This window comes from Carassius auratus, unplaced genomic scaffold (genome assembly GCF_003368295.1).
Source record: "Carassius auratus strain Wakin unplaced genomic scaffold, ASM336829v1 scaf_tig00000876, whole genome shotgun sequence".
Lineage (NCBI taxonomy): Eukaryota > Metazoa > Chordata > Actinopteri > Cypriniformes > Cyprinidae > Carassius > Carassius auratus.
In genome coordinates this window covers 593,814-615,287 of record NW_020523328.1, presented here as the reverse complement: position 1 = coordinate 615,287, position 21,474 = coordinate 593,814, and the positions used below count along the sequence as shown (strand labels likewise).

General features: G+C 40.3%; 1 protein-coding gene across 2 annotated transcripts in view; it reads left to right on the top strand.

Annotated features, from left to right (window-relative positions):
* Nucleotides 1–21,474, top strand: part of LOC113069135 (kelch domain-containing protein 8B-like) — a 100,971-nt gene that overhangs the window by 15,025 nt on the left and 64,472 nt on the right. For both annotated transcript variants that reach the window (XM_026242130.1, XM_026242129.1), the window contains one exon: nucleotides 25–833. In XM_026242130.1, the coding sequence (XP_026097915.1) occupies nucleotides 443–833 (391 nt within the window). In that variant the 5' untranslated portion in view covers nucleotides 25–442. The remainder of the gene's footprint in view (nucleotides 1–24; nucleotides 834–21,474) is intronic.

Below are 21,474 nucleotides of genomic sequence, written 5' to 3'. Positions count from 1 at the left end.
GTCTCTCTTTTCCTCTTCTTGCAGCGGCAGCCATGAGGGTCGCACCGACACATTTGGCAGGACTACAGAGCGGCGCTCCACGTGGATAAATTAGTTTATTTCGTGTCGGGGTTACACATTCTTGTCATATATTTTTACAACTGCACGGCTCGTGGAACACGACAGGAAAGACTTAAAAGGGCCTGATGCACCTTTTAAGAGCAGCAACAAAAATGAATAAATCATCAAGAGGGAGTGAGGGCTAGTTCTTCACAGACAGCGCTGAAGAATACGCTCTTCTCCCGCTACCAGCGAGAGAGGTCTCTGGCAGACTGACAGTTGCAGCCTCTCCTGCTCTCGAGCCTGGTGGAACGTTGATGCATTTGCCTTGAGTTTCGCCTTCCTCGGCCCTCCCCCTCTGTGCCTGTGTCATGCTCTGTTGCCGGCGTGCCGTCCTGGAGCCATGCCCATCCCCGAGATGGCTTTGAGCCCGGAGAAGTCTCTGTACTGGGAGGTGTTCCCCTCCATGGCCACGCAGCGGGTGTACTGCACACCTGTGCTCTGGGCCGGACGCCTCTATGTTCTGGGGGGCTGCAGCGAGAACGGCCTCCCTCTGGACTCAGCCGAGGTGCTGGATCTGGAGAGCCAGCGCTGGTGCGAGCTGCCCCCTCTCCCCACCGCACGGGCCGGGGCGTCTGCCGTGGCCGTCGGAGACCAGCTGATGGTCATGGGAGGCATGGACGCGCAGCAGAGCCCTCTGGCCTCGGTGGAAGTGTATCACCCTGATGAGGGCAAGTGGGAGAGAAAGACGGGACTGGGGCAGCCCTCCATGGGGATCACCACCCTGGAGAAAGGTAAGAACGGTGTTTCCTTCTTTGTTGATAAGACTGCACTGGTCAAAAAGTTTAGAAAAATCTAAAAACCTAAAGCAAAATTTGGTAAGATATTAAAAGACATGTTTTCAGAGAATATGCCATTAATTATGCTTATTTTTCTTACCCTGTCATCAAATTAGCCATGAACCTCACTAAATATTGTTTGTTTATGCCGGATTTGACAATGGGGTAAGAAAAATAAACTTAATTAATTGCATGTTTTCTGAAAATAAGTCTTAGTATTTTTGCTGGTTTAATTCTCGGGTTAATGAGAAGTAGTGTCCATGAAAAAAGAAAAGTGTTCATTAGTTTCTACACCATAGTTTGATTGCATGTGATCATGCACATACTAATGAGTATTTTCTGTATATATTTTCCACATATATTTTTCAAGACCACAATCTGAACTAACCTTCCCCTAAAGTCAAGATATCTATTTTATATATATAATATCTAATTGATCTTGGCACGCAGTTAGTCTGCATCTGTGATGTCATTTCCTGTTTAGTTATTTCTGAATTCTAGTTACACCACTTGCTTATTTGACAGACAAAATGTGTTTCAAATATTAATACTGAGGAAAAAAAAATATACTTCTTACCTAAATTGTCTTGATGAATTTCTGCTGCTCTCAGGCTAAAGGGTCATTGTTTGGTTCTCAAACACCAGGAAGCAGCAGTCAGTAGAAAAACATTAGACTGTACAGTAATTGGTGAAAACTAAATTTGGTCTTTCTGCTGCTTCCTGTCAGGGCACGATTAGCTGTATAATCTTGGCTGCTCTTATCTTTCCTACAATCACTGTGGTTGTAATGAATGTTTCTGGTAGCCAGCATCTCTAGAGTGCTCCGGATGTACCAGCTCCAAATCAAGGCATCAGTCATGCCGTTCTGTGACACAAAGCATTACACTGGAGAGAAAAGTCTCTCCCTCCTCTTTATCTTGTTTGAGACCCCGAGGACGAGTGTTTATTCACAGGGATTCGCTTGTGCTAAGCCGCATTCCAGCAGCTGAGCCGAATTCAGGCCCAGACTGATCAGTTCTGCGGATCCGTTTAAAAGCTATCAGCAAAAACAAGACCTGTATTCATGTGCCAGAGAGAGCTCATAAGCCTGTGGTTCTTTAATGAATACTTTGGTCACATCCGCAGAATTATAAATGAACTGTGTGCTCATTAACCTATAGCAGCAGATCGTTTGAAATTAGCATCTGAGCTGTGATCTAGGCGTTTGTCATAAAATAATAATATTGAGGATGTGAGGGAGACATCTTAAAGAGCCCATATCATAAATATCTTTTTTTCTAGGTCTACTCAACAGGTTAGTAAAGGTTTCCTGCACCAAAACACTATAGGGTTTACTTTTGCACAAGCATTTAAATGTTTTCTTTTTAAATAACAAAAAAAATGAATAATAAATAATTAATTATTATGAATATCATTGTTAATTATTAACAGGCATCACATAATAATAATAATAATAATAATAATAATAATAATATATTAAATACAATTATTTAACTCTTGTGTTGTTCCAAACCTATAAGACTTTATTACTTCAGTGAAGCGGGGCAAAAAAAAAAAAAAAAGAGACCCACAGCTTTCAAAAGGGCAGAGGGGCATCATAGATAGTATCATAAGTATCATTTCCTTGAGAAAAAAGTAAAAGATGTTAACTTTTGGGTGAGCTGCTCCAGTCTTTTGCTACTGTGTATGTGTACTGTAAATGACCTCTATTATGAATCACTAACCTCTTAGCATGTAAAAAGGGTAACAGCATTTAATGTGTTTAAAATCATAATTTGAATTTGTTGCCACATTCACATATGTGAAAGAACACGAGCTCGCTGGGGAAGGAGCTGCAGGATTGTGTACCGTGTGTTTATCCATGTGCATTAGTGTGTTAATAATTATGCATCTATTGTTCAGTCTCCATAAAGTTAGAGTCTCTTGTGTTCCCTTTCAGGGTGCACAGATCATACAAGAATAAAAATACCAGCAAGATCCATGCCTTGCCATATTAAAACAAGCACATGCTAATTGCCATATGCCACCACCATGTGGCCTGATCAATTAAAACTTGAAATATATTATTATACAGCTTTCTGGAATAGTTGTTTCTTGCTGGTCAAATATTTTTATATAATGAGTGTATGACCTGTATAATGTTTTCTTTCACATTATAAAGTCATTTCTGATCATTTTAGTACATTAGTTCATTTACTTGGCAAGCAGCCTTGTAATGTCATAAATATAATTTGTCATCATTGCAACAGGATCAGGTTTTTTTTTTGTATCCTCCTGAAGGGGTTTATTTTCTGACACATGCTGCTGTGAGATCCATCTAACTTACCAGATAACACTATAACACAACGTTTCTTTCATTGTCAACTGACAGTCTGTCACATCACCTCCTACTATCAGTGTATCATCGTAATTCAGCATGTCCTTTTGTGTCACTAAAAGTATTAAGGTCCTAAAACAGGCTATATGAAGCTATAATTTAGTTTCAAAGACCTCTGTTTTCACCTCTCTCTCTCTCTCTCTCTCTCTCTCTTTGTCAGTGGTGCTTGTTCTCTTTGATATCCTTCCCGTCATCTTAGGGGCAGATTGCTTTGAGGGTTCAATCTGTATTTGGCTTTGAAATCCCATTTTCCTTTGCACCCCTTTGGCTTATCGGACACGTTCTGTATCCGAATATCAATCAGGGTCTGAGCCAAACCATCTGGAGTTTGTAAATAAAACATCCCATACTGAATTTGATCTCATTTATAAGAAAGAGGAAATCATTTTTTTAGCTGATGCTGTTTGTGATAAAGACAATAATAGAGACTCAAGCTTGAGAAGTGCAGCGGTGGCTGGTCAAAGCCACAGAAGTCCTCACATATGTGCTGTGAAACATGATTGTTCTGATGTGTGCTGTTATCTGGTGTGAAGTTTGAGTGTGTGCTGCGGTGTGAGGACGTGTCAGAATCATGCTGACCTGTTTGTCACTTGGAGTGGATGGCTATTTAGGCAGACAAGGTCTTTTTGATTTCAGACTTCGAAGTCTGAGGGAACAGAGTGTCTCTCCAGCACTCTGAAGGAAATACGACTGTCAGCTAGGGTTGCCAACCATAACATATGATACAGACTCACCCTGTGCTAAATCCAATGCGGGATGCAGTTTGACACGATTTTGTTTAGTTCCTGAATTATTGCTAAGAACACTTTGGTATTTATGTCAATTTTGTGTCTGCCAAATGACAGATTAGAATGAAAACAAATAGCAAGTGATGAATGTGAAAAACAAACAGGTTTTCTGCATGCTGTGTAAGAAAACCATAACATTTGCTGTTGCTGTCTTGTTACACACACACACACACATTGTATATACTCTGTTCAAAATGTAGGGAATTTTCAGCACCATTAAACCAGTCTTTTGTGTCACATGAACCTTCAGAAATCATTCTAATATGCTGATTTGGTGTTTAAGATAATTTTTTGTATTATTATCAATGTTGAAAAGATTGAAATAGCTAAAAATTAAGAGCTGTTATTTAATATCAAAATATTTTGTATAACATTATAAATGTCTTTGCTCTTACTTTTTGATAAATTTAATGTACAGTATCATTACTGAATAAAAATATACATTTCTTTAAGAAAAATCATACTGACCCAAAACTTTTAAAGGGTAATGCATGCATTTTATGAAAGGTGAAATGTGAAGAAAGTTAGTCACATTCAGTCAGCTTCTTGCATTGGTGCACATTTTACACTGGATTTGTTACTGTGTTATTAACTAAAATTAATTTTTGAATTTTTATTGGTTTTGATTTTTTGAATTGATTTGGTTTTGTTTTATGAATGGACAGATTACTAATTTCTACTACGCATAATAAATAATATAATCACTAGGTTGCTAAATTGGTATGTGACGTGGGACACTTTTGTATGAATAATGCCTGAGATTAAAAATGAAATCAGATTAAATTCTGATTCTAGCATCCATCCCTTCCACATGCAACAGTTAACATACATCTCAAAAAGCATAAATGGTATATAGATAAAGGTCTTCTTATGTTGTCCTTAAAAATAAACTGTCTGTTGTTTTCTTCTGCTTAAGTTAGCAACCCTGTGACAGTGGACTCTGTCTCTCTCTCTCTCTCTGACTGCTGCTATCTGAATCTCCCTCTCTACCAACCCTCTCACTTTCCTACCATCATTTGATCAAGAGAGCATTCTTGTTGCCAGGCAACAGGTGTGTAAATCTGTGTGTGTGTGTGTGTGTGTGTGTGTGTGTGTGTGTGTGTGCGTTTGTGTGCGTGTTTGACCCAGAGACATTTTTAGAACGGAACAGGCTGAGTTACAATGCCAATCCATGATTCACTCGCTGCTCTGCTACTCGCCTCTTTCTCTCTTCACAAGAGAGGCAGAGAGAAGTGCTTATTGCCCTTCTGCCCCCTTAATACCCATAATGCCCTCTGTGTTCATCAGATACACCACAGTAAGAGACTCTTCCAAACCGCTTGCTCTGATAGTTCATCTGACAATCCAAACCATTTTTTAGCTTGTCCTCTAGACAAACGGATATCTCTAGATCTCACACTCACTTTCTTTTAACTGAAGTACTTTGTTTAAATATAGTGTGCCTTTGAAGAAGTGTCTTAAAAGAAGCTTTTAGGTTGTACAGAAGCTCCTGGAGATGATTTTAAAAGTATGTCGGTGAACGTCTCTGCAATAATCCTGTTGAACCCATTTGGTCCATTTTTCCTGAAAGTATGTGATTCATGCTAAGTGAGCTTTCCCTCTGTAAATTATGCAGAAATGCAGTAAGAGTGCTGCTTCTTTAAAAGATAACTGTACAAGTAAGAATTGAGGTCAGCCCTTACAGTCTTCCTCATTATTGAGTGCTAAAAAAATCTGTAATAATTTTTTTTTTGTGTGGTATTGTCACGGTTTTACGCTGCCGGAAGGAACACGGAGCCGAGGATAAACGAAATAAGGCTTTTAATATATCCAACACAGGGGATATCCAACATGGAGCACAGAGGTAGACACACGTAAGTAGCAAGTGAGGAGACCCGAAAAAACAGAACTGAAAGGACAAGGCTTATGTACAACAGATAATTGGGGAAACACAGGTGGATGGAATCATTAAATTAACAGGGACATGGAACACATGAGGAAGATAATAGACACACCTGGGAACTAATCAAACTAAACACGGAAGACAGAAACTGGGTCACGGGCAAAAACACACTAAATGAGTCCAGGTGTGACAGTACTCCCCCCTCCCGGTAGGTGCGTCCTCGCACCGTAGAAACAACAGAGGGAGGCGTGGGTGGGAACTTGGGAGGAGGTTCCGGTGGAGGACGGACTTCCAGGAGGGGGCCAGCAGACAGGGACCACAAAAGGGGGAGCCAGGGAGGAGACGACGGAGGGAGGAGCCAGGGAGGAGACAGGAGCAGGAGGAGCCAGATGGTCCACCAGAGACCAGCCAGGACGGAGATCCAAGGTGGAGTCGACGGCGGGAGGAGCCATGGTGAAGGAAGGGTCGACGACACCAGGGGGCCGACAGGCGGAGACTGCACCGGTGGGTGAGGAGCCCAAGATGGAGCAGCACAGCCGCAGAGCCAGGGTGACGACGAGGATCCGGAGGGCCTAGGTGGAGCTGAAGGCTCAGGCGACCAAGGTGGAGGCGGGGTCCCGGCAGACCGCTGTGGAGCCGGAGTGACCGAGGATGGAGGTGGAACCGGAGGGAAGGAGGAGCCTGACAGAGCCGGAGGGATGGAGTGACGAGGTGGAACCAGAGGAGTGGAGTCCCGAGGCGGCGGATGGTCGACGACTGACCAAGGTGGAGCCGGAGGGACGAGGGAGCCCGGTGGAGCAGGTGGGATGACAGGCCACGGTGGAGACGAGGGAGCTAAGAGCCAAGGCGGAGCCGCTGGGTCGAAGGACCGAGGAGGAGTCCAGGGCTCGGAGGCTGGAGGCGGAGACAGGGCCTTAACACGCCAAGGCGGAGCTGGAGACTGGCAGTCCAGCGGCGAACCACCGCGCCCCGATGGCGCGGACTGAGGGTGAGCTGCGGGACTGACTGGCACCAGCAGGGATGGCGAGGAACTGGCTGGTCTAGGAGGAGGAGAGAGGAGAAGGATGGGAGGAAGGACAGGAGGATCAGGACTGGATGGAACCAGCGAAGGAGTAGAGGGACCAGCAGGTTTGGGAGGAGGCGGGAGAGGGAGGCTGGGAGGGAATACAGGAGACACAGAAGGTTCAGGGCTGGGCGGAACCAGTGGAGACACAGAAGATTCAGAGCTGGGCGGAACCAGCGGAGACACAGAAGATTCAGAGCTGGGCGGAACCAGCGGAGACACAGAAGATTCAGAGCTGGGCGGAACCAGCGGAGAAACAGAAGATTCAGAGCTGGGCGGAACCAGCGGAGAAACAGAAAATTCAGGGCTGGGCGGAACCAGCGGAGAAACAGAAGATTCAGGGCTGGGCGGAACCAGCGGAGAAACAGAAGATTCAGGGCTGGGCGGAACCAGCGGAGAAACAGAAAACTCAGGGCTGGGCGGAACCAGCGGAGACACAGGAAACTCAGGGCTGGGCGGAACCAGCGGAGACACAGGAAACTCAGGGCTGGGCGGAACCAGCGGAGACACAGGAAACTCAGGGCTGGGCGGAACCAGCGGAGAAACAGAAAACTCAGGGCTGGGCGGAACCAGCGGAAATGGAGCAGAGGAAATGACTGGAGGAGGTAGGAGTGGGAGACTGAGAGGGTATACAGGGGAATCAGGGCTGGACGGAACCAGCAGGGAAACAGGAAAATTAGGGATTACCTCCATAGACCAGTCCATCAGATCCAGAACTTGCTCCATATGATCTTCAGAGACTGCATCCAGCTCACCCTCAGTCGCAGGAGTGTGGGCAGGGCTTTCCTCCACGCCCTCGATCTCCACGAGGACTCCCACGATGCACGGTGTTGCCGGCTCACACACCTGGTCAGTCGCGCTCTCGAGATCCGGCTCCCTGTCAGTGGATGGCTCGGGCTCTGCGGCTGCGGTGGGCTCTGGCTCCGTGCGGCGTGATGGTGGCTGGCTGGCCTCTGGGTCGGGAGTGGGACTGGCGAGATCCTCTATGGGGCAGATGGTGAAAGATGAGCCATTTCTCGCCAGAGTCCACTCCACGAATGCGGCGAAATCCTCTCGAGGACCATCTTCGGACGACAACGCTCTGCATTTGGAATTCAGGCTGGTGTTGTAGAAGGTGCAGAGCGCGTCGTCCGGGTAGCTGGTGGCATTAGCTAATAGGAGAAACTGTCTGGTATGGTCCTCGAGAGAACGTCCTTCCTGCTTCAGCAGGAGGATGAGGAATTCGGGACGATAGAGGGGATCCATAGAACACTACGAAACAAAAAGACTTTGAAAACACAAAAACAAAACGGAGGAAAAAAACACGCAGTTGTCTATTTTCTTCTTTAGGTCGGGTCTTCTGTCACGGTTTTACGCTGCCGGAAGGAACACGGAGCCGAGAATAAACGAAATAAGGCTTTTAATATATCCAACACAGGGGATATCCAACATGGAGCACAGAGGTAGACACACGTAAGTAGCAAGTGAGGAGACCCGAAAAAACAGAACTGAAAGGACAAGGCTTATGTACAACAGATAATTGGGGAAACACAGGTGGATGGAATCATTAAATTAACAGGGACATGGAACACATGAGGAAGATAATAGACACACCTGGGAACTAATCAAACTAAACACGGAAGACAGAAACTGGGTCACGGGCAAAAACACACTAAATGAGTCCAGGTGTGACAGGTATATAATGTGTCAGTGCTAAACAAAACATTTGAACAAGAAACTGCTGTATCATGTCAAGACTCCAATTATGAATAATTATTAATGAACTATGAATAAATTAAATCGATGCCTATAGTTGAAACACATATATGCTGAGCTTTTTACAGTACTATAAATTTTGATATATATATATATATATATATATATATATATATATATATATATATATATATATATATATATATATATATAGGTATATAATTAGTTAATTATATTAGGTTAACACACTCAGATTATGGATGGATCTGTCATTGATTGAAAGCATTTGCGCTAGAAGCCAAGCAGACAAGACACATGAAACGAGTTTTAGGACAGCATCAACTCACTGAAGTGCCTGAGTGTTTGAAGTGCAGGACTTGATGAAATGTCACATGGCCTCATGAATAATAATGAAGCCACGCCTTCTAATAGAATAAAGCTCTGCAGTCTCATGAATATTCATGATTTCAGATGGAAATGGCTCAAATGACTAACTTACCAATTTTCTTCTTACAATTAAATGTGTCAGATGCAAACACATTCATTATATTTTAGGTGTGCAAAATGATATCTTTTAAAAAAATAATCAGCTGTATTTTTCAAGCATAAAACAGTGGGGATTTTTAAATGAACCATTTTCAATTATAAGGCCTAAAATGCCATGCTGGTAGTCAAATGGCTGAATTGTTATTTTGAATTAGTTCATTTGCATAAACCATCTAAGTGCGTCAGTTCACCTAAATGAATAAAAATGTAACACATTTTAGCAGAACATGGTTAATGTTTGCCTCAGCACATTCAGTTGTAAGGTTAAGTTAATTTAGTAGATTTGCTACATTTAAATAGTCCCCAAAACTGCTAAAAAAAATTCCAAACTTGGTTTAATATATTTAATATATAATAATAAAATAATAATGAAAATATCAACAGGCTTGGTTTAAAAATTATTATTATTATTATTTATTTAATTTTTTTTAACTGCCTGCATTTTTTTCTGTGGTTTTTGATGAGAAGTGCAAGCTACACTACCTCTCCATGTTGACATCTATCAATTTTGTCCAGCCTATTCCAAGTGATGGATGGTTTTGGGCCACATATTTTTTGAATAGCTCTATCTTTGACTTATGGTTAGTTGCATATTAGTTTATAGAAAACAGTTGATGTTTCCAAAATGTGAAGCCTTTGTGTTTTGGATAGTTAAGAATCTTGCATTATCCAGCTGCATTGATTTTGTTCATTATTATGTGAAGTCTAGATGTGCAGTGCATCTGATTTGGCCTTGTTAGCACATGTCTTAATGCAGCCCATGTTGTGTGTAGGTGTGCAAGCTGCTGATAGAATGTTACCGGACTAGCATGTGTTTGTCATTCGTTATCGCCACAGCCCGTGAAGATGATGTGGTGTTTGTGTGTGCATGTGTTTGTGTGATCTCATTATATAAATTTGTCTGGGGAGTGAGCGGAGATGCAGATCACTATGGTAACACATCCATCTCTGCTTCACGTAGGAACGAGACAGCTGTGCAAACAAACACACTTTCAACTCCGATTTTCAAAAAATGAAAGTTTCACCTACTAATTCTTTCATTATTGGATAAGGTAACTTGCAACACAGATGGTGCTCAAAGAACACAATGTTGCACGGAAATCCCAACTGCAAGCTTTCGTTACGTGCACACATACACGCAATCTGAAATAAAAGACGCCGAAAGCATTAGTCCCTTCCTCTCTGCTATTGTGCAAGGGCTGTTTGATGTTGCTTTGCGACCTCTGTGTGCGGCACACGTTTGATCACTGTGTGGTGTGCGGGCCACTTTCTTCTGAGGAAGCGTGAAGAATACATACAACTACTAATTTCCATCGTGTCTCTCTGTCCCATCACTCTTTCTTTCTGACACCTGTGTTGAGGTGCATTTTTGATGCTCTTCTAATTGAGCTGATCTAAATGCATCCTCAATCACTGAAGAGCTCATTAGTCTTTTCTGAAACCAGTCAACGTGTGTGTGTGCATGTGTGTGTGTGTGTACACGTGCGTGTGCGTGTGCATGTGCGTGTGCATGCCTGATGTTGATTGTTATCTGAGTGTGTGTGATTTTAAGGAAGGCCTCATTGCCTAAAAATATTCTATTAAAAAGTTTTCTTTCTGTACTGATACAATCACACAAGATTCTCAGGCTATAGTACATTCTGTACCAGAGTATAGTTGATACAGTGTTAGACATCAACACATTATTTTTATTATTTCAGCTGCTGACAGTTTAAACATTAAAGTGTTTTAAGCCATTCAAGCGTGAGACAGCACGGAATAGATTTCAATGTGGTACTTACATGCTGTGATAGACCTTTTCTGAAAGAGATTTAAATGCAGAACTCACGCGCCGCACACATACAAACATACACACAAAGCCACAGCTCGGCTCTGACAGCATGTGAGTAGGCTACCAAATTGAGCTTTCTTTCCCGCCTTCATCAGCTAATGCACACGAAGCACGTCAGAATGACAGTCTTGAGGACTATCTAAGTAAACATGTATTCATGGGTTTCAGTCACGTGACTTTTTTTGTTGCAGCCGCCATCTTTAGGACCTTGCGATGCCTCTCCTCATTGATTGGAAACCAAATAACACTCCACCAACTACGGAAAACAATGGTATTTAAAAACAGAATAGTTAAATACTTAAATATCCTTGAAGTAGTTACATTCATAAAAATAAGAATCTGGAAACTAAAACTACAAACCTTTCTCCTTGAATGCACTGGACTGTCATCATCCTCCTCTTCCTCATTTGTTTGTTTGCGGATTGGAGTGGTTTTTGTCAAAAAAGCTTAGTGCAGTGTATTATTTCTGACCCGCACTTTACCCCAAACCAGCGACTTCTGGTTTGAACTTCTTCAACCCCTAATAAGTCCTACTGCTCGGCTATAACAAAACAGACTTTTTTTCTTTAAAATGGTTACATTAATCATGTTAGTTATATATATCATTTATTAAAATGGAAGTTATTTTCCTAAATAATGCAAACTTGACTGACTGCTTCAATTCCACTTTAAAGTCTGCACTTCAATTTCATCTAGATTGTTTCATTATAATTCTATTCTGGTGGAATATAGCTGAAAAAATGAAAATTGTCTCAGTGTATAAAAATATATATATGTATATATATGGACCTAATTGTTAAAGTGTGTGTAAATTAATTTTAAATTGATTCCAAAATAACTCAGTGCAGTAACAATTTAAACAGTATATTTAATTTGTGAACTTTTGTTCAACTATTCTTTTTAATAATTAACCTTAAAACAAATAAAAAATCTCAACTGGCTTGTTTGAAGTTGTTTTATAGTGTTTAGTTCCCGAGTGCCTCTTAAATTTGGATGATTTCATGCTCTTGGCAGCTGAAAATTCAGCACACAGTAATTTTTTATGCATTTATATTCTAGGTTCATTTTTGTTTTTAACCTTGTAAAAGTTTTTCTGTTGTTTTTGAGGAAGAGAACGTTTTACATATCCTGTCTGAATTGACGTCTGCCTATTTTGTCTAGTTTTAAGTGACAGATGAATTTGGGCCAAAGTACAGTTTGATTGGATCAAATGATCTATGATTTTTTACAGTTTGTTGCATTTTATTATTTGCATTTACCATTGTCTGAACAGACTTACAACCCATCAAATAAGAACTATTCTCAAAAATGTAGTTGCTCTGTGCTTTTGAATGTTCATCAGTCACCTTGATCTGCATCCACAGACATTATCATGTTAGCTTTAGAGGAATCCCTCAATATACTTGAGCTTCTGCTACAATTTAACGCTCTGAAAGGAAGACGATTAAAGAGTTTCTCCTACATGAAGTAATTGTCTCAGAGCTGGTGGCTTGTAACATTCTTCACCCCACTTAAAGATTATTTTCTTTCTCTAGGGGAGCTTTGGGGGGATTGTGATTCTCTGACAGTCAATGCTTTTGCTGCAGGCATAGATACAGTCCACAGCTAAACTGTTGAGCTCACTTTTACACAATTCAGCAGACGTCTTCACCTTTCACAATCTGTTCTCATGCACGTACATAGTTCCATAGATACAGTGTTGCCATATGTTTCATGCATTCAGAATATCTTGGATCCATGGAAATGTAGTTAAAACAGAACTATAAAAATAATGACTGCTCCCTTCAAACAGATTGTTCTTTGTTCATCTGGCTGGCAAATGTAGCCATGTATAACAAAAGTTTTACAAGTAACATTTAAATAGCAAGTATTTCATTACATTATAATAGATGTTTATGTTTAATCTGTAAGTCGCTTTGGATAAAAGCGTCTGCTAAATGAATAAATGAATAAATGTAAATGTAATAAATGTAATTAGCAGCCCGTGTATTTAGGGAGGGTTTTACAGGCATGAAATTAATTTTGGGTGGGTGGGAGTTGAATGAACATCCAATATTAAACAACGCAAGCAATGCAGATTGACATAAATGAACAAGAATGGAATTATATGAGAATGCGCAGAAAGGAAGCATTTAGCGTTAGTCCTGGCAGGTCACGTGAGTCATGTGAGTGCACATCTACAGTACCTATAGGATCACAGCATTCCAATATAAGGTCTGTTCAGTATTATTCAGCAGCTCTTTCACTTGCTCATGAGTAAATTATCCTCCTCCATCCCCAACTCCTCCTCCTTCCACAGTCAGGACTTGGACAACTAGGATAATAACATTGATCGTTCTACATGGGTGCTTTAGATATGTTTTGTGAACGTGATTGCACAGCAACTGCATGTTTTAAAATATCAAGGATTTTAATTGGGTCTATGGTTTTTTCAATTGGTTGAAAGAAATTTTAATAGTTGCGGTGTGGACACCTCTGTCCTATTACAGTTACAATGATTTTGAAAACTTTATGGTTTTACCTTACCTTCAATACTCCAAATGAGGTTGCATGAGCAGAAGTACAACGATACATAAGGAGTAAAGATTTTTCAACTAAATATCCATGTATGTGCATAAGTGTGAAGATGAAGTTTGATATTTCACTTCCTTTGAGGCCAGTAAGCTGTTATGTAGTTACTTATTTGAATATTCTCATGTTAGCGTAGTCACTGCCAATGCAAGATATATATATTCTTTAAAGACATAAACCACTTTAGACACATAGCAAATAGAAATAACTTTTTGAATAATTTTTTTATAAAGGTGGGAAAAAAATGCTTCAAAACAAAACTTTATTTCAGACTGTTTAAAATAACATATAGTTTTCTCTGAATGAATTGTTGAGAGAGGGGCACTTTTGGTTAATTTTGGGCAGGGGTTTGAGCCATCAAAGCACCCCCCTCTGCATGTGCCTGAGGAACATTTTAACAATGGAAAAATTAACCATTCCTCACTTTAATGGATAAATAATTTTTTGACGGTGCATTTTTTTACATTTTCTTCTTGTGCATACTGTATTTGCCTTAATCTTAAAGGCAACCTGAATTGCAATTTGCAGCCCATTGCACTTCTGTAATTTTAGCCATTTCCGAGTTAATTGGGAAAAACCATAAGAATTGACTAGATTGTGAATAGTAGCTGTTACTTTACCAGAATAGATCCTGGCTGAATGCTAATGTGCTAAAACAATGTCTAAACAGCTACTTGGCCTTTAAAAAAAAAAACTAATAGCCTGTGTGACCTATCCTGTATGTGACATCAGCCGAAGAGGAAAATTGAGAAGAGCAAGTTATTAAATATTTACGAATTACTACAACACAGCATGAACAAAATGCTTCGATAAATCGCTTACAACCAGACCAAGAACTTAAGAAAGTAAATAGGTCAACTTTGACTTCAATGTTCACTTTAAGGTGTTATGTGGCTTTATTTTACTCATTAGATATGTCCACTATGCATTAATTATTCAGTTTAAAGAAATACAACTGTATTTGGGTAGAAAAACACAATATGTTATGTGATATTACTTGCATTTCTCAACCAAATTTGCTGTCTGTACTGTTGGTGTTTTTAAGTGCACAAGTTCAAAATCCCTTTGCAGAATACTTTGCACTAGGCCAATAAACATTAAAAAGGAAATGATGGTGAAAGAATGTTGGTATTACTTTCTGCATCAGACCAGACTTCAAAGTCATTTCAGTGTTTGTGTGCTCTAGGCGTCAGCTGTCTGAGCTCCTGCTGAGACGGCTGTACCTGAGCACAGTGAAGATGTGCGGGTCAGCCAGCTTCCCTCCATCATCACCAAGTGTTGACTTACCCAGCGGCTGTTATTTAGAGTGCTTTCAGAGTTTCACAGAGGAGAGATAGAGGTCAGAGCTCATTTTGAGAAAAGCCATATCTCCCCCTGAGCAGGTGGTGGAAGACTATGCTATCCCACAATCCCATTGCCTCGAGAGTTCGCTGTGTGCTGCTTTGTGCCAGCTGTTACACTTGCAGAGTCTTTGTGAATAGTGGTGTGGCCCAGTGCGGCTCAGTGCTGAATGGCCTCTATTGCACTAGCTTGTCAACCATGCATCATTCCCACTCCATCCCCAGGCCCAGCTGGGGCGCTCTACACCTGAGCCTGTTCCTCTGATTATTTAACATTTATTAGATCCTTTTCCTCTAGAGAAACTCCAGTACACTAATCGTTGGAACAGGTTTGGATAAATGAAAATTCCGTCATCATTTATTTCCCCTCGTGTTGTTCTAAACCTGTATAGATTTTTATTCCCAAGCTACAAACTATGCTCACTAACATTTTAATTGGCTACTTATCTTTCAGTTTCATAAAAACATCCTGAGTTTTCTGGCTCAATGGCTTCTGGTGCATATTTACTGTACGCAGCAGTCTAATTATGAATTCCTTTGTCTTTTGATTATATTCTCTGTGAGCAAGAACATTTGTTGATTTTACATCGTTTACTTTATTCACAGTGCTGTTTTCCCCAATTTATGCTTCCAGTATTGCTGCAACATGCGCCTCAATTCTTAAACTCTCTGTATATAAAATGTGAAATTATTTAGATGATTTATAGTTTTTATAATGACTTTGTGAACCCTTCAGAAATGTATGGATTCTACATTTGTTACTTATTAAATGTATCCTGACTATTACAGACAAAGACAATCTGACTGAACTAATAATGCCTGAGTAATGACTGGCAGCGCAGAATGGAGAAAGTAACTGAATTTAAACCTTGAATTTAGTATTTTGTAGATCCTGTCTTAGCAACAAAACCTCCACTAAATATTTCTTCCCGTAGACTTTTGACTAAGTTTGGACCATCTCTTCCCACAGCTTATGATAATTTGACTTGACTTGATAGCACATTTCTCGTTTGGTTATGCCACAACATCTCAACTAGCAAAAGCTCAGGATTCTCATACATTCTTTAGTTGGTATTACTTTGTAAGATTTGGGTCCTTGTGTTGTTGCATCACTCAACCTCTCTAAAGATTGAAGTCATGACCTGCTGTACTGATATCCTCTGGTAAAATGTATTGATGCACTTTTAAATTCAAAGTTTTATTAATAATTGAAAAATGTTCAGACCAGTTAAACCATTTTGCTCCTGCCACCATGTTTCACAGTGCCCTTTTTCCTCTAAAAACAACATGCATTTTTGCCAAAAAGTTCAACTGTCCACACAACTTTTTCCCAGAAGCGCTATGGAACAACAACATGGTTTAAAGGCAAACATAAGATATTCCTCTTTTTTTGGCAGCAGAGATTTCCCACTTGTCCTTTTATAAACACCTACAGTATCTTGTCCAGTATTTTTCTGGTAGTGGACACATGAACCAAGTTTTGTAGTCACAGTTTGTAGGGTTTTCAGGAGGTCATTTCTGCTCTTAGGGAGAGCAGCAGCAGTCCAGAATTGTCTACATTTTTAGACAGGTTTCCTTAGCATGGACTACATTTGTGGTGCTTATGTTGTACTTTTTTGTCAGTTTTGTCACCTAGCATATGTGGTCATTGACTGAAAAAGAGCATGAAGACTGTAAATATCCCCTTTGTATACCTGGAAACTCAGACTAGCTCTGCTGAGTTCATTTTTGTATGCAGTATGCATCAGATGCTGTGAGAACGGACTGTGGGTGGCCTGTGGGCATGCCATCTGAGGCTAAGACGACATAGTCAGGTCAGCCAGCATGCTAGAGTTGATTGTGGCTGCTGTTGTCTCTCAAACACAGTTCAGTGAGGAGATATAAATGACTGGAGGTCAGTTGTCATCTCACTGTTCCTTGACTTTGAGTATATCTTGTGCATGCAAAGAAACTGTGAAAAAGTGTGATGTAGTGCTGGATTGAAGACATGATGAGCATCCACAATGCTTCATCACAATATGCAAATATGACTCCATTGTAGCAGTCCTCTTGGAGCAGCATCATCGATCTAGTTCGAGTTCACGGGTTGCCTGGAACAAGGCATACAAACCATTCTCATTCATTCAGAATATATTTTATCTTGCACTTTTATACTGACCAGAGTTTTCTGGTTCAGTGGCTTCTACTGTATTTTCTGTACACGTCAGCCACATTATGAGTTCTTTTATGTCCTGTGATCCACTTCTCGTAAGTCACTAAGCAAGAAAATGAGTTGGTTTTACATCATTGCCTTCATTCACACTGCCTTGTTGCAGTTTTTCCCCTTCATGCGTCATGCCCATTTAAACGTGCCGCCACAGATTATGCAGCAAATGGATTTGGAAATGGAAATGCAGCCTTCATAAAAATAAATATAATGGCCACACACACACACCCCTTCTAAATAAACTAGTTGATTAGTGTGAATACCTAGTTTATCTAAGAAGTTGAAAGCCATTTTTAAGAAGTTGAAAGCCAGTGCTGTAATTAAGTTATAATTATAAAAGAATATTATAAAAATAAAGGAATAATTGAGAACGGTCCGTTTAATTATCAGAACATAACCCACCTCTGATTCAAGATATTTGTCAGGTTTTTTTTATTATTCTGTGTAGCTCTTGTGTGTTGTCTCCCATGGTTTTAAAATCGGTTAAGATTTGAAAATCGTCTAGTGTGCAGCAAGCTTTACACTTGTGGAATATGTAAATATCTGTTAAGTGTGTCACTTATTGTCAACCTGGCAAACATGTGCATGTGCTCTCTCTCCAATGTGGATAAAAGTGCCATATTTCTGAAAACACGGGTAAGCTCGTGGTTTAGGGATCTTCACTTCGATATTCTGTTCTCAAAAAAAGTGGAATTCATCAAGTGATCATTCACAAGAGAGAGAGCGAGAGAGAGGCTGTGTATGTATTAATTACCTCCGTTTTTGTCACGTTTCTCTATTAACATTGAAGCGGTGGCTTTAATTGCTTCAGAAATTATGTTACCAACTCCTTGTTGAGAAAGACTGATAAAATTGCAGGGAAGCACTGACAGGTTTGGCTGAATGTGTGTGTGTGAGCTACAGTTAAGGGACAGTTTTATTAGTTAAGAATGCTTCTAATTTCACTTTTTATTATTTTTTAAATGTAGTGTTAATCTGTGTAATGATAACCTACCAGCTAGGGCTTTGCAAAAAATCGAATGCAATTTTCATGCACATCTCATCAGTAAAGCCGCTCCTCTGATTAGTAGTAAATCGCCAGCAGGTTTCCAGATCAGTGTTGCCAAGTCCATGGTTTTCCCATGGAATGAAGCTACTTAAACACTGTTGCCGCAGATTGTTTTTCATGTCCCTGGGTTAAAGCGCCCCCCATCACCATGATATTCAGCCCCTGGAATGCGAATTTTACTGGAGGAACCCCACCGAAAAATTTGTATTTTATCTTCCCGTGATTTCTCCTGGAGTATTCAATAGCAATTGGACGGGTTTTGTTGTAAAACCTTTCAACCCTGTTTCAGAAGGAACGGCATTTACTACACAGAGCCGTAGTTCACTGACAAGCTACACAAACTTGTGTTCATAATCGCCAACGAATCGCCTGCAATCTTGAATGTGATTTTGTGTATCTTGTCAGTTAACTACGGCTCTGTGTAGTAAATGCCACTCCATCTGAAAGCATGTGCTGGTCGATTTACCTCAAATCACAGGAGTGGCTTTACTGACGAGATGCGCATGGAAATCGCATTAGATTTTTTGCTCAGCATTACTACCAGCAATGTAAAGATGTTTTTATTAACATATTTGAATGAGTATTGTAATACATTTTAGGTTACATTTAGTGTAGTCACGTATCATGATATGTACAGTATCAGATTGTGGCGTCTGTATAAGGATACATATCATATCGTTACCTTACTGGCAATACACAGCCCTACTGACACACTACAGCAAAAGATAGAAATAACTGGCTTAAAATCATTTTTTGGTGGTGAAAATACGAATGGCCTAATCTGCTTGCACAGTAGTGTATATTTTAGTTGTACTGCCCAGCCCTACTGTAGATCTTATTTCGAGGGTTTAAACTCCTCCTTGAAATCTGTTTATTTCATTTTGTAGCAAATTGAGTCCTCAAATTCAAATTTATCCATATATATGTCATTGCCAAAAACTGGTTTTTAAGATGCCATGTTTTTTTTCTTATGTAATGTTTTATCTGACATTTCCAAGTATGTTTAGGTAAAGACTAGATAGGCGATTACTCTTTCGCCATCTCCATCTACGTTCTTCAGCTTGGCTGAACCTCGGGGAGAATTATGGGCCATTTAAGAGGAGTTTTACCGGCAATTCAGCTAATGCTTCTTCTGGCACTTACTCTAAAGCTGCCCACTAAGTAATGAAGGGCCAAGAGGGCCAGTGGGGATGAATTTAATGCACTCTGTTTCCAGCTGTCATCTTTTCACTGATTTTTCTCTCCGTTCTGTCCTCTGCATTATTATTAGATATTTCCCTTTTCACATTGCCCTCTTTCTTTCTTTCTTTATAGCATTTCTTCATCCATAGCCTTATGTTACATCCTTCAGTAATTTTTAATCAGTTTTAAATCTTTCTACGTTCTGTCTCCTGACAAGCAACGTCCAACTTCCAACTTTCTTTCTCCAAAAATAATAATAATTTAACAAACTCACATATCATGTTCATTCAATATCAAATCACAAGTAATTCATCTTCACTTCTGTTTCTATGGCAATGGTTAGCTCTGTGGAAAAGTCAAACCGTTGGCAAATAATTAACCCTCCGTGTGCTTTAGTTTGACACTGACGCAGTGAAGTCGTGATGTGGAGCCCACAGAGACAGACGGGGTTTCGTTTCTTTTACATTTCATTTGGTTATTCTTTTATCAAACTGAAACATAAGCATAACTCCTCTAGGTTATTTAGCTGGTTTAAACCATCTGAATCTGTATTTTTTAATTAATTAGTTTGTTTATTATTTATTTTTAATTAATAAATGTATTTATTAATTTGTTAAATGTCATCTAGTTCTAGTAAAGTCCCAAAATAAAAGCTAAATACTCCATTACTGATGCATTTACAAAGAAATTCAATTCAGTTGCACAAGATTCAAACTCACAACCTCGTACGGCAAAAAATATTCCTCTTTTTATGCCCGGATCAGCTCAGGGTCAAGACGAGGGATGATTTAGATACAGATGGAACAAATTTTTTCAGCATACATACTGATGTAACATATATTTATGTATGTAAGGCTCTTGCATTCACATCCCTATAGAAACTTATAATAAGAATAACTAATAATTCATGAGCATGAAAGAGTGTGTGTGTGTGTGTGTGTGTGTGTGTGTGTGTGTGTGTGTGTGTGTGTCGGTACTTGAATGAGAGCAAAAATTGTGTGCTTGCACCGCTATAGATCTCAAAGGGCAATTGTTTGAAAATGTTTATCTGCTCAGCTTGATATCACTACCCAGCATGCCTGTTTCTCACTGTATCTCTGAGAAAACACACACACACACACAAAAACCGTGTTTGCTTTCATCTGGTGCCAAGAATAAACTCAGCGCCTGTTGATTCCTTGAATTCATCAGTTGTTTTGCACTTGTGGAGGAGAATTTATCGGTTTCTTCATAGTATAAAAATACTCTCTCTTGAGTCGTTCGCCAGGTGATCAACTGCTGCTGTGAATTTCATGTCGTAGATGCAGCAACACGCTGATGAAGAACTTTCACTCATTAGCGCATATGTCTCCGAACCTCTCCCGCAGACAAGTGCATTCATCTTGTTCTGCTTAAATGCCACTGCAGCAGTCAGAGTACAGAAACTCATCAATCTCCGGAGAACTGTTGCTCTGTCAACTTTTATACAGTCTGGAAATTCGGTACCATCACACAGGAGCTCAAGCCCAGCTCACACTGTGATCACGACACGCTTCCACTTTTGCTCCACTGAGATTATTGCCATAGTAACCAGGTCTGAAATCTTCCAGGTTTTCTCTTGGACTTTGATTATGGATTTAGAAGGAGTTTTGTCAAATTGGTGAGTATGATATCAATCTGACGGTAGGAAACAGTTGTGGCATAAATGGTCGGTCATGTTTGACTGCACATCTAATGCTATAGCCATCTGATGTCACTGCGTGTGTGAATGCGTAAACAGTAATGGCAAATGTTTTAAAGTGTATTAGATTCCTAATGCGTGCACTTTTAAAGGAGCCTCAGTCTCTTGAGTGTCTTGTCAGTGTGTCTTCAGCACACACTCATACAGCCAGTGAACAGCAGAAAGCTGCTTAGGGTGATACTGCAGAGGAGAGCCAGTGGCGAGGACGGCACACACACACACACACACACACGTCTGCCACCCGCCCACGCACCATCCTCATCCTCATCACAGTCTATTTCTCTTTGACCGCACAGACACCCAGACACTTGCTGCTGTAAGCTGATTATTGTACAAAAGTATATGTG